Source organism: Apus apus, chromosome 4 (assembly GCF_020740795.1).
Source record: "Apus apus isolate bApuApu2 chromosome 4, bApuApu2.pri.cur, whole genome shotgun sequence".
Classification (NCBI taxonomy): Eukaryota; Metazoa; Chordata; class Aves; order Apodiformes; family Apodidae; genus Apus; species Apus apus.
Genome location: NC_067285.1, coordinates 25314162 through 25327803, shown reverse-complemented (window position 1 = coordinate 25327803; position 13642 = coordinate 25314162). Strand labels below are relative to the sequence as shown.

General features: G+C 40.9%; 1 protein-coding gene across 8 annotated transcripts in view; it reads right to left on the bottom strand.

Annotated features, from left to right (window-relative positions):
* The window catches only part of ZMIZ1 (zinc finger MIZ-type containing 1), a 345681-nt gene that overhangs the window by 21148 nt on the left and 310891 nt on the right, over window positions 1-13642 (bottom strand). For 5 of the 8 annotated variants that reach the window (XM_051617531.1, XM_051617530.1, XM_051617534.1 and 2 more), the window contains 6 exons: window positions 13169-13367; window positions 11884-12174; window positions 8631-8813; window positions 6162-6336; window positions 4676-4862; window positions 1104-1314 (listed from right to left, as the gene is read on the bottom strand). In XM_051617531.1, coding sequence (XP_051473491.1) covers window positions 1104-1314; window positions 4676-4862; window positions 6162-6336; window positions 8631-8813; window positions 11884-12174; window positions 13169-13367 — 1246 coding nt within the window. The remainder of the gene's footprint in view (window positions 1-1103; window positions 1315-4675; window positions 4863-6161; window positions 6337-8630; window positions 8814-11883; window positions 12175-13168; window positions 13368-13642) is intronic. The other 3 variants (XM_051617533.1, XM_051617532.1, XM_051617538.1) reach the window with 3 other exon arrangements.

Genomic DNA, 13642 nt, shown 5'->3' with positions numbered 1-13642 from the left:
GCTCTGCTGTGCACATGCACTCCCTTAGGGATGCTCTGCATGCTGTGCAGTAGGTTGTTCTGAGCTCCAGGAGCATAACACATACAAGAGCTTAAAAAGAAATAAAAAAAAGATTTTATGTATTGTCTCCCTCCTTAATATTCAGAATAGATAAAGCTGATGTACTCATCTCTGACACCAGGGTTTATTTTTAAAACCCTGTATTCTTTGACACAGTCTAGCCTACATGCCTGCCCGCAGACTACATTGGAAGTTACAAAACCAATTTGCTACTGATGTGTGCCTGGTACAAACAATCTTTTCCTACACGGAGCTAGTTGTGGGTTCACAGGATACTGCCCCTGTTTTTAGCCACCAGATAAATGACATTATATGGAAAACCATCAGTGTGACGTAAAGCAAAATGGGTGGATAGCTTCTTGGTGAAGTGCCTCGCACTGCAAGCTTGGGAGAGATAGCAGGTTGCTTGCTTGTCAATGACGAGAGAACAGGCAAGAGCACAGACTTTACGTGTGCAACAGTCTGCATTAAAAATGCAGTACTCTTCCCTTAGAGTAGCTAAACCATGGAAAAGGAGAATGGCCAAGTTTGCATGGTCTAGACTGCATCATGGAATATAAAGTTTTAATCTGAAAAGCTATTTGAAAAACCTTCACCACCACCACCAGTGATTATGGTGTTGATGTTCTCATATCAAACCAAACACAGTTTAATACCGTAGTTAAATTACATTAGCACTGGACAACAGTCTGCATCACAATAATCTACTGCTACTTTAATATACTTTACCTGCCTTGTTACACAGGCACACACTAAATAGGTAGGAGATCAAACTCCCTTCCTCTCCTAGACCACAAGTCTTTTCAGAGACATCAGAAGGACACCACTACACTCTGCTGTAATTCAGCAGCAAAAATTTCCCTATTAGCACTCTGACTGTGCCAACATTATCAAACAAGCTTCTTACCAGAAAAATGCATGGGGGGAAAACAAAAAAAGAAGAGAGAGACTAAGGCTCTTTCACAGCTAAGGCAACATTTGCAAACAGTGTTAAAGAACAAACACAGCATCAGCAGCTGAAGCCATGAGCTCAGTGTACTTACACAACAACATGCTGTGACTGTAATTTGAATCGTGTTTCTTCCTGGCTGGCAGACGTGCTTTAGGTGCAGAGGTTTATGAGATGTCTTGTTGTCGCCACGTTCGATGGTAAGTGGGGTTGCATTAACACTGACCTGGACCGAAGCTGGCCAGTTTGTGTTCATTTGTCTGTCTTCATGGTGATAGCACTTGAACTGTAATTCCAAGTCAGACCTGTACAACAACCAATAAATCTTCCTTTAACTTTGCTTTCACATTGCAGACGGAGGTTGTTTTGATGCTAGGAATGGTTTTTCTTTATCAATGAGATTATTTTTCTAGAATTATTGCCAGTAAAGGATATAACACACTTTTTTCATAAAAGCCCTTAACAGAAGCAAGTAATGATGAATTAGTGGTGCAAGTACACCACAAAATTGTTGACAGTATTTTACACTTATAAAGGAATTCCCAAGGGAACAACTCAAATCACTGTGCAAAACTAGACCATGGAATGATCCTGCAGAAAGAAAAATGTTAACAGCAAGCAGATCCTTCCTGTGTCTTAAGACTTAAGAACAAGCAAGTGATCCACACACTGGCTTGTGCTGGAAGACTTTGGATTCTTCACCACTTCAGAGTATTTAAAAGAGTATTGGAATGAACAACTGTCAGACAAAATACAGGTACAGCTAATTCTGCCTTGCAACAGGTAAATCAACTAAGATAAAATGACCCCTGTATCTCATCCCGTGTGTTTCTGTGATTCCAAATTAACAGAGCTGTGGATTAAATATAGCCAACTGAGACCTTTCAGAGCATGAATTCCTCCCACCTCTCCAATAGTAACTTCCACACACTAATTAGCTACTCAAAAATTAGTTTCGTAACATGTCCAAAAAAGGAAGAGACTGAGATTAAGTTAATCACAAATTAAGTGGGTAGAGACTATGACTTAAATTTCATCCACAGATGTTAACCTTATGTTAGGAATGAGTAATCTGAAATTTAAGAAATTAAAAGAACATGAAGAACTAAGTGTCATGATTCTGCTGTTCATGACAGCAAAAGACAGCTGAATGTTTATCTTTTATGCTAGAAAATCTAGGTGCTCATTTCATCATCTTGCCTGAGGGAAGATATCTTTGTAAGGTAAATGAAGAAGAGATCGTACAGATCATCACCATAACTGCCATTTTCCTATCCAAAAAAGGAGATTTCAATTCTGACTTAACATAATCTTTCCTGGATTTCAAAAACTCAGCATTTAGTAGTGGATAAAACTATGTTTGTTTGTTGTTGTTTGCGCTTGTTTTAAGAAAGGTATTGAATACAATCTACTTGACCTCTTCCAAATAATCAATCTATATCTAGTCTTTTTTTCCAGTACTTTCTTAACAATTTTTGATAGCTCTCTCTGCAAGGCCCACTCAAGTTTCTCACCTGATAAGAACACAACACATTCGCCCAAACCCGGAGGGATGCAAGGCTTGGTACCTCTGATACAAAATCCAAGCAGATTAAGAGCATTCCCAAGCACTTTGAGCAGGCCTGCTGAAGGCCACAGAGTGGTGACAGCTCAGGAGATCCTCATGTTCTTAGCATGCAGTGTTTCCACTGTTGGACACTTAACAGCAGCAGTGCTAAGACTGAACCAGCTTCAAGAAGACATTTTCCCTGCTTTTAACTTTTCTGTTTCTTGTAACCATGAAAATTTCCCAGTGGGGAGAAAAAGAGTTGCATTGCTATTCATTATGTGTGTACACATGAGAAGTCTTGCCGAATATTTTAACTGGCAGACAAATATTCAGAATTGGCTTGATTCCACCATTCTTTGTAACACTGAAATCCATCCACACATGTGACTAATTCATTTTTCTGGAATCCATCCAGCCCTGAGTTAAATGTGAAATGACTTTATCACAGGACCATCCGTTCTCATCACTATTAACAAGCTCTTCAAAACAGCAGACCTGAGCACAGTTTACCTGTGAGTCTTCATTAAAATAAGTTTAAATAAAGGCTATGTGTTTGGTGAGCTAAGGAAGAGAGAATAGATATTAAGAAACAGTCTCATGCCTCAGTGCAGCACTATAAATCTACCGAATGAGCAAGCTCAATTCCCAGTAGTGATTACTTATTAATAAGAACTGGCAAATAACTGCCAAAACTCCCTCTGCTGCGAGTACTCCACAATAATGAAATGCAAGTAAGCAATAACTGACCTCAAAGTTAGGTGTTAATTATTGGATGTGGTCTGCCTGCAATGTCCCTCCCTTCCAACTCCCAGGCTACCTAAGGGTAGGGGGGCACCGTGGCAGCAAGGACTCCTGCATCCCACATCAAGCCTCAGCTTCAGAAAAGCCTGAGTCTGTCCTTGGGGCAGGGAACCGAGCACACTCCTCAGCCCACCTCATGCCCTCCACACCATGTAAACAGAAGGCTCAAGTGAATTCCAGTGAATGGGAAGAAGATCCTCAGAAGGAAAAAAGCTGAAGCTACAAGTTATCACACCCATTATGGTCAGGGGGTATGTGATCCAGGCTCAGGAAGGAACTCAAAGTGAGGCACGTGTAATGGAAAATGTACTGAAGATGTTGCACTTTACCATCTCAGCTGCTACACCTGGGAAACAACCTCCACATAAGACCCTGAGAAACTAATCAGACTCCACAGCACACAGACAAGCTCAAACAATGTAACCAGAAGCCAGGATAAACACTGAGATACTTTCTGACAAAAAAGAGAATGGGGAGACAAAATTACTCAGTGGTATTTGAAAATACACACAAATAAATAAATAAATAAATAAATAAGGCTCTGATTGTAATTTGATCTAAAGCCCTTCCATGAGCATGGTGGAATTAGAACATAACCTGGAATCACTTAGGAAGATCTACATTAAATGTTGGAAAGTACCACCTAGGAAAACTATTCTTCTGTGCCCGAAAGTAGTACTTGCTCAAAGTGAAAACCAGGCGGCTTTGTATGCGGAAAGCTATGCCCTGGTATTTCTGACCTGTCCTCACTTGTGGAGTCATTGGAAAGGAAGAATTTAGGAAGTTAACTTCTAAAGTTTGGAGGATTTAAGCACTTGGTTTTCCAAATTATTTTACCAAGCCTCTGTATCAGGCACTTCATTAATGTTTTATTTTTCTTTATCAGGTAATCCACACAATTTAATTAAGCATAAACTGTAACAGCCCTGCATAGTTAATCCTGCAACTAACATTTCACAGGCCACAAAGCACCTAGGACTTCAGTCTCCAAAATGGAAGTCTGTGCTGGTGTCAGCTGTGCACATCCCACACCCATTCTACCCAGAGCAGAAAGGTTGGGAACAGTTGCAGTGACTTTTCGGACACTGCATGCTGACTGCTCTCAGCAAGGAGATGTAACACAGATCAGGAAGCATTTAGAATGCAGTCTCTCTGGAAAGTGACAGGTGAGAGCATATGTGAGTTTAAAGGACATTTTTCTTATTTAGGCCACGCTTTTTAAAGTGAAATTCATGGCAAACCTAAATTAAGTTCATTTGGTCTGTCACTCCTCCATCACTGGGCGCAAGACTTTCTGGCAGCAAGGCTGAGCTTACCTCCACATCAGCGTCTGATGAACAGTTGGCCTTAAGTGAAAGACATGGTTACTGACTGCCAGGTTGTGTTCCAGCCGGAAGGGCTCCAGTACAACACCATCTCTCACGGGAAACGTCAGACGCAGCTCATCGTTGTGGTTGGCTGGGATCGAAGAGGGAGAGAAAGTGTGAACTTTCCCTTTAGCATCTGCAGTGCAATAATAATGTGTATATTTATACAGAATAGTAACAAATGGCACAGTGATCTGCTACTGGGTCTAACTCAGGAGGTTCATACACACAAAAAAGAAAATTATAGGTAACTACATCATCTATATAATAAAAGTGACAGGGCTCAAACTGATGGCAATGGAAAGCCAAAGTCTTCTGTTTTCCCACATTTAACATTAGGACCTTAGCATTCCAGCCACAAACAGGTACCGGGCATGGCAAGAATTCCCATTTTTTTACTGGACAGGTTCTGTGTCCAGGCTTACGCTGTTGGCAGGAGACTAACAACAAACCTCTTAATTATGTCAAACTCTAATACTGCTTATTTTCCCCACTTGGAACTGAGATCAACATGACCGAACTCGTTTCAGCAGTTTTATTAACTGAAAATACCTGATGATGAAAAAAAATGGTATTCAATTTGTATCTGATCTCATAACATGAGGTTTTGTGTTAACTTACAGCTGATCTATGAAGTCCCAATGTCTTTAAATGCTGTGTTCTTGCCCAAGTAATAATGCAGGCCACCTTCTTCTGCTTCATTTTTCAGCTATCCAGCTAACCCATGCAAATACAGGTTGCAAAGTGCTAATGCAGCAGCAGTTATTTCACAGAAAACATAAATGTTCTCCCAGTTTTTTAGTAAATTATAATCTCCTATGGTTCATCAGTCACTTCTAAACCTCAAACATCTTGTGCTAGTATACAGTCAGAGAAATCTTGTTATTCCTGTCCTGTTTCCAGCCAAATGTAGCTGTGATGTTGAGGGGCTTTGAAAGGAACATATATCAATTTTTGGCATACTACTGAATATTCTTAGGAAGCCTGTATGGATCACAATAGAGACATTGCTATAAATATTCACATTTTATGCTATTCTGCAGGGATGTTCAATGAATGGCTTTGACCTTGAACAAAACAGACCACAATGGAAGTTCACACAATAAACAAGCCTACTAAGCATACAGAATGGAACCCAAAATCAACTGTCTTATCCTCAGGACACACATCAAAAGAACACTTTGGGAGTAAAATCCTTAACAAGTTTAACCTGGATGAACCTTTATCATACTCTGTTTTAGAAGGGGAGAGCAATCTTGTCCCTTCCTGTCCACTGGCTCTAGTGAGCCTGCACTGTGCATGCCTCCTACCACAACTCAGCAATCCGAGCCTCTCCTAGAGCAGCAATTGGAGCTAGTTTCCAGATTCTGAAATGTATGTGGCAGATAACACAGGGACATGAAATGCCCCCGGAGGCATTCTGTTTACTACTCACTTGGAGGTGGTGGTAAAGTATTGATATTTGGTTTAATGTCAGGTGGGAACGGTGGTTTGACATCCTGGTTAGGTGACAGGTATGGAGGAATATTGCTCCCTGGAGTCATAGGTGGTGTGGGGTTTCCTGGAACAGGTGAATGAGGGTAATTTGCCACAGGTACGGGCCTTGATGGCTAAAAAATAAATAACATCACATTGTTATTGCAATCTGAAAATAAGAATAATTAGCCTTGTGAACTGCACTACTATCAAACACCCGACTTCAAAGAAGGCAGGGAGGCCCCTCTGTCTCCAGAAGGAAAATAAACCACAGGATATCCCACGAGACCTTCGGGGAAGAGGCAGACTAGGAAAGCAAAGCAGGAGCTGAAACCAGCAGAACAGCCAGCTTAAAGCATGCAATGACCAGACACAAGCAAGTCTGCCAAGAGGCTTATTGCATTCCTCTGAACACTCTCTTTCCAAAACCAACAAGCTATTTGCTTCAGCCCTTCCTCACCACCCCGACCCACCCAGACCTTTGTATGTCTCTGGCCTTGTTCCAGAGTTGCCCTAGAGGACAGAAGCCTACATGAAAAACAAAATCCAAACCCATGCAATTAGAACATCTGTGTCCCTTTTACTTCCTTCTATCCTTTCTTCCACCCCTGTCCAACTCATCTACTCAAAATAAAAGCTCTGGGGGGTCGGAGGCTAACTTCTATTCTGTGTATCTACAATTTGATTCTATTTGCTGCTGAATAAAACTAAGTGGGTAAGGATAGTTAAGTATAAATAGCACCTACAGTATTAAAACACCACTGTTTTGTTTCTTGTAATTAAGGGCATGGCTGCAGTTAACAGAACAAACCAGTAATGATGACATGAAGGAAGCTGACATTAAACAAAAGAGCAATTGCATGGCACTCTTGTAATAGCTCATGTACCACAACCACATGCACAGGAGAGTGTCAAGAGATTAAAATCTCCAGAGACAGCCAAAGTATCAGGACTTCAGTTTTGATTCTGTATCTAAATGCTGTGCTGCTAGCCTAGGATACTCAAAAGTAAAAAGGAAGAGAGCTACATTCTGAAATCTTAAGCATTTACACTTCCAAACATCTTTGCTTTTTTTCTTTAACACATACAATTACTATCTTCACATTCACTACAATCCAAGAATTCAGGTCCTTGTCTGCAACAATGTGGAATTTTCCCCCTAGCCAGGATAATCTCCTTTCTTAACAAGGCCCCTTATTATTTAACTGTCTCCAGAATGGTAAATACTTGAATATAAAATAGGGGATGCATTGGAAAGACCACAAAATTCCCTGTTAGAACTATCTGGTAAACAAAAAACTTAAACCCCATCTAAAATAAAAATATGTAAAAGTATTCAAAGAATTGTCACTTAAAAACTTCACAGAGATCTTCTGCTGTTATTTTACCATAAGTGACTGCACTGGAATTACAGTAAATCAGGACCTGTCTTTTTGAGTTCTTTCTACCAGTGTACTGCAAAACCTGCTGCCATGGAACAGGCACCCTTCAGGTACCACAGTGGACAGCTTGGTTGCACAAAGAACAGATGCTCTATAGTAAAGGGTTTTGTTTTCTCTTTTTTCAATGGTGTTTGCTGTGTGAATCACACTGGAACAATCCCAATTCAACACCAATGTGCAACTTAGGTTCTTTCAGCCTACATTCAAAATAGAGTGTAGTCCAGTGACTTTAACATCTAATGCTTTAAGAGCAGGTCAGACAATTGATGGTCCTCTCCATTTTTATACTCAGTGGAGTACCTGTGTGCAAAGATCACTTTTTGTGCATTTCGAAGACATCAAAACTCAGCAAGCCCTCAGTACAAACTCAGTTTGGAGAATACGAAGCACTCAAGATGTATCCATAAAACAGACTTTAGGCAACATTTTAAAAATTCTAATTCTTGCCCAAACAAGAAGCAGAGAGAGAAAATAAGGAGAAAAGGATAGGGAGAGGTTGTAGAAAGTCACGCAAACTTCAGTTCAAAGATGAATTCTACAGCTGGAACAGCTTTAAAGTTTGGGCTGGCTTACTCCAACAGTGACCATTTTAAGATGGAAACTGGGATGCTGCAATGTGTAACTGGTTTATTACAAATTTCCGAAGTTGTATTCTTGCAGGGTGCCATGAATAAATGAAAATACAACAGCTGAATCCCACTAGGTACTTCTTTTTACATAATTTTTTTTAAAGCGAAACCAACATTTTCTTGTGAAAACCTCTAATGAGTTGCAGTAACATTCAATTTTCTTTACAAACTGTTCTGAAGTTACAATGCAACTTGGCTGATTGACTTGATTTTGTGACATGCAAAACATTAGTAAAAACACCGGGCTTTTTTCTGTCTTTCCTTCAATGACGTAAAAGTAGTATCTATGAAGTAATTAATTTGACTTAATTCATAAATCTCTACCAGATTGTAACAAGAAAACACAAAAATTCTTACCTTGTAGTACTGCCCCATGTTGACTGTTGGAGGAGGGTACTGCCCTGTGTTTTGCTGGCTTGGCATCCTCTGTCCAGGATAGCTGGGAGATGTAAGAGGTCTTGGAGGGTTGGGAGTGGGATACTGACCAGGCTGATTTGGAAACTGGCTATTTGGTCCATACTGCTGGTTTCCATAACTCGGCTATTTCATGACAGAGATGAAAGAAGACAAAGATTTGTTTCATGCAAGCAGCTGCCTTCAACTGATTATTAGCATACATTCAATAGTGGAATCAAAACAAACAAACAAAAAAACCCACCAGGTGAATACTTCTCAACTTAGTGTCACTCATGCCTAAGCCAGAGCCCTGATGGCTGGAGGTGAACACTCAAAAGCATACAACTGCCACAAACCAAGGCAGGTCAAGAATAACCATGTACCTTAGCACACACATACACTCATCTGGGCAGCACTACCAAAGAGCACCATGTTTGAAGAAACAAGAATTACCAGCAGATGCCATATTCACAAAATCTCTCTGTTTCTGCAAGTGCTACCAGCCCCCAACACTGAGACTCTGTGTTGATTTGGTTCTGGCATGGTTTTGGTACTGGGGGAGGAGCCACAGGGATGAATTCCGTAAGAAGCTACTAAAAGCTCCTCCAACTCAGGTGGTCAAGGCCAAGTCATTAGAGGGACAACAGATGCACCTCTGCAAGTAACATATGAGAGAACTGATATAAGATCTGAGTGCAGAGAGAGCAGAGCAATAAGAACTGAGATGGAGAGGTGAGAGAAGTGCCAAAGTAGAGATACTGAGGCTGGTGAGAAAGAAGGGGAAGGAGGTGCCCTAGCAGAAGTTCCTCTGCAGCCCATGGACTTGGGTCTGCAGCCATGGAGGACACTGTGCCCAGGGAGGTGAGTGTTCTTGAAGCAGCCCGTGACTTTGTGGGAAGATCACGCTGAACAACTTGCTCCTGAGGAACTATACTTTGTGGGAAGGATTCATGGAGGAAAGGTTTGTGAAGGACTCTCTTGCATGGGAAAGACCCCTTGGGGAAACAGGGAAGGACTGCAAGGAATCTTTCTCCCTGAGGAGGAAGGAGCAGCAGGAAACAACTCCCTGTGCCGCTGAAGGGAAGGAGGTAGAGAAATCAGGAACAAAGTCATTTGGGCCCAGGAAGAAGGGAGGCGGGGGGGGGGGGATGTGAGGGTAAGGTATTCAAGCACTGCTCTTTGTTTTGTCTATGTCCTGTATGTATTTCATTAGTGGTAAATTAAATTATTATTTTTCCCCAAGTTCAGTCTGTTTTGCCCGTGACTGTCACCGGTGAAGAACCCTCCTTGTCCTTTGTGTTGATCCATGAACTTCTAGTTAGCTTTTGTCCTCCCCATCCCAGTGTGTGTGTGGGGGGAGTTGAGTGAGTGGCCACATGGCAGGTTCTTTGTTGTCAGTTAGTCCCAAACCACAACAGACTCCTTTTCCAGATGCTTCCAGAGGATGGAAGCACAAAAATAAAAAGTAAAATAAAAAAATAAATCCTGGAATGGATGGAGAATAGAAGCTGTGTTATCCATGTCTATCTTCTCAACACAACTGCTTTGCTGTCTTGTTAAGTAATACTTTAAGAACTAAAGATAAGCTATTACTAGTCATAAACACCTTGCTAGTGCTAGCTAGTACTGTGCTGCAGTTTTGGAATCAAAGTAATGACAACTGGAACTTTAAAGGAAAGAAACTGTCAATTTGAAAATTAAATTATTAAGCAGAAGTTTCCGTAAATGAAGCTTTCAAACATCAATAAACAAAGAGCACCTATGGGACATGCAGAATTCCAGACCAGCAAGCACATAACATTTAGGCACTGTTCAACATTGAGTTCTTGGGACATGATTGTATTCACTTACAACCAAAAATCTGCTTCTGAAGCAGAAAAAAAGGATTTACAGTCTTCTTTAAAATAGGAAATCTGAAGATAAAAATCATCTGAACAAGCCACATTGTGTTTTCTTAACTTAAATGCAGAGTAAGTGGCAGTATTCACCAAGTGAAAATACTTCCCAGAGAAGCAACTCCTGCGAAAGCACATCACTTTTTTTATTTCTGATTTTATTTTTTTAATTAAAATAAAAAATAGTTTGCAGATCAGGAAAGAAATGTAGTTCAATAATAAACATTTGCTATATTTTCTTCATACCATGGTACTCTTTACTGTATGTTTTCTATAAACTCTTGCTACATTATAGTCAGGGCAATATCATAATATTCAGAGCTCTACACCTGGAGTTATAGATGTTGTAGTCTAAGTTTAATACAACATTTCACCAGGAAATAATTTCTGAAACTAGTAACTGATGGCTAGACATTTAGGTAGAGGCATTTAGGTGCATACCACTGGTTGAGACATTTAGGTGCCCACAGATGAAGAGAGTTGGTAGGATTCTCAAAAGCACCTACTGTCTGATTCACACCGATTTGGACAGTAAGATGCATTGATACTTGTTAAAATCCAAAAGCTCATCTGCCTACATCTTTAGTTGTCTACATTTCTTTAAAACTTTGACCCAGAGTGTTTTGCCCATGTCATAATACAAGTCGAAGCCAACGTAATTTTGTCTGCAGTGCCACTCAGATCTCATAGAACAGCATGCAAACTTGAAAATACCAAACTCCAAATAAACTTATATTAGATAAATGCTGAAACAGAGGGATTTGAGTTCAACATGATTTATATTCACCTCAGTGCCTATGAAAATCAAGCCTCAAGAAGTTTGGAAAGCAACCACTCTTTAAAATAAATGTTATTACTATTGGTGTTTATACAAGGTATGCCCTGTATTTCTTTAGAACAATAAAATCACCCAAGAAAATGCAGAACACATATGCACTGGGCTCAAATGAAGCATTTCACCTTCAACATTTCTTTTAAGTTGTCATGTTAAATAAATCTACTCCTGTGAAGGAAGTGTGCTTAAGGTCTATGAATTCACCATCTAATATGAGAATCTTAAATTGACATTTGAAGGGATCAGCTGTTTTTGAACGTTTCCTGGTTTTAATGACTGTCATCTTGACTAACATGGCAAAGGCCAACCTGAATACTTCAGAAGCTAGGAAGAAAGAGCTGCCACCCCTTGTATTCTACCAGGTGCATTCCTACCAAGGCTGGACCAAAGACATACCTATCTTACAGGGATGCTCACTGCACATTACCCATCATGTTGCAACTTTCCATCAAAATAGTAGTGTACACAAAATATAATTTTTTACCTCTCCTGGATATGGTCTCTTTATGCCCTGTATAGGCAAAGACTGGGGGCGTGGGCCTGGGTAGGCTTGCTGAGGCATCCTCTGCCCATGGGTGCTGAAAGGACTCATTCCAGGAGGCCGAGGCTGGTTCATGCCCATGGGTGGCCCACTCATGCTGGAAGGTGTCATTCCTGCGCCCATGCTTGCTGGGTTCATGTTGCCTGGCATAGAAGCAGGGCCACGAGGACCAGGCTGGTTCATAAATTGGTTGTTGTAAGCCTGAGTTGGACCCATCTGGAAAGAGGAACAAACCTTCAACAGAAGAAGAAGAAGAAAAAAAAAGAATAAAATGCGACATGCATTTAAAATGGGAGGAGGGAGCTCAACATGCTTTTGGGGGAGGGAAGAAGGGGAGGATTTATGTCGCATTTTCCTTCAACGTTCTCCAACATTTGATGGGTGGTGATGTCATTTATAATAAAAATTTGATTTGAATTGTAGAAGGCATGAGAGAGAAAGACAGACATAAGTCTAAGATGATGAATTAAATGTTTAAATTGGCTAGTTTAGTACTGCAAGGTACTTAGTTAGGGACTTGGCTGTGTAAATACAGCACAATACTACAGCTTCTAAGACACTGTGCTTCTTTACATCACTCGGCCTATGGGCCCACATACTCCAAAATTCAGAGATAAAAAAGCTAGGGAGGAAAAAACCTGAACTGATTAAACCCTGGTTCATTTTAAGAAAAAAATTATTATATGAAGTCATGACATGCTGGAGGCTGTGGATCATCAGAAATGCATGTCTCGCATAGCTGTGTTCTCATGGACATTATTAAAAAGAAAATACATCTTGTTTGTACTATTTTTTCCTTGTTTGAAAGGAGGAAAAACCCACACCACTGTAGTTGGCAAAATAAACAATTAGCCAAGTCGTACAAAAACTACTCCAAGATTCTGGAACATTTCACCAGCTACTCAAATTCAGAGTTTCTCAGGGCTACCAAAGGTAGCACTAATACATCCTGTCAGATGCAGCAATAATTTTGGGTAATCTTCCATTTTTATAAGGAGCAATCTCTGAACTACAAAATATAGTTAGGCAAGGTTTATTGGGAAAAACATGGGAAACCACTCATATCTACATACATTCCAGCAGTTTCTCAGAAGCACTTATAACCATTCCCATGCACACAAACAAAATAGAGTAGGCACCCTAATAAACAAGGGAGTAGGAAGGACAATCCAATTCCCTGCAATGGTCCAGATCAAGCAGGTATGAGGACGTAAGGTTACTCTCTTACCGGTCCATACTGGTTCATGTCCTTATTCTGTGTTTCCTGAAGGGCTGCCACAGTGGCTGTAGCTGTTGCTGTTGCTGTGGCAGCTGCAGCTGCAACTGCAGCAGCGGCGGCAGCTGCGGCTGGCTGGGTGAAATCAGCTGGTGGCCTCGTGTGTGGGGGGATACCCATTCCTGCAGGGGTATTTGGGCCACCCGGGTAACTAACAGGGAAGAAAAAGTAAGAAAGAAAGAGAGAGAGAATTAAGACACGTCTGGTGGATTTTGTTTTGAATGTTGCTGTGATCCTCATCTGAAACTGTTCCAAACCCACGTATTACTACCTAACAAAATCAGAAGGATGGGGAGCTAGGTGTGTACATGAGATACAAGTGCACAAGTTGCTTAGGTGCAACAGTCACAGGGCTGCCACTGGCACTGCAAGGCAACACTGCCAGTTGCTCTCAGGGCAGTGAACTGCTTTTGCAGCTCTGCAGCT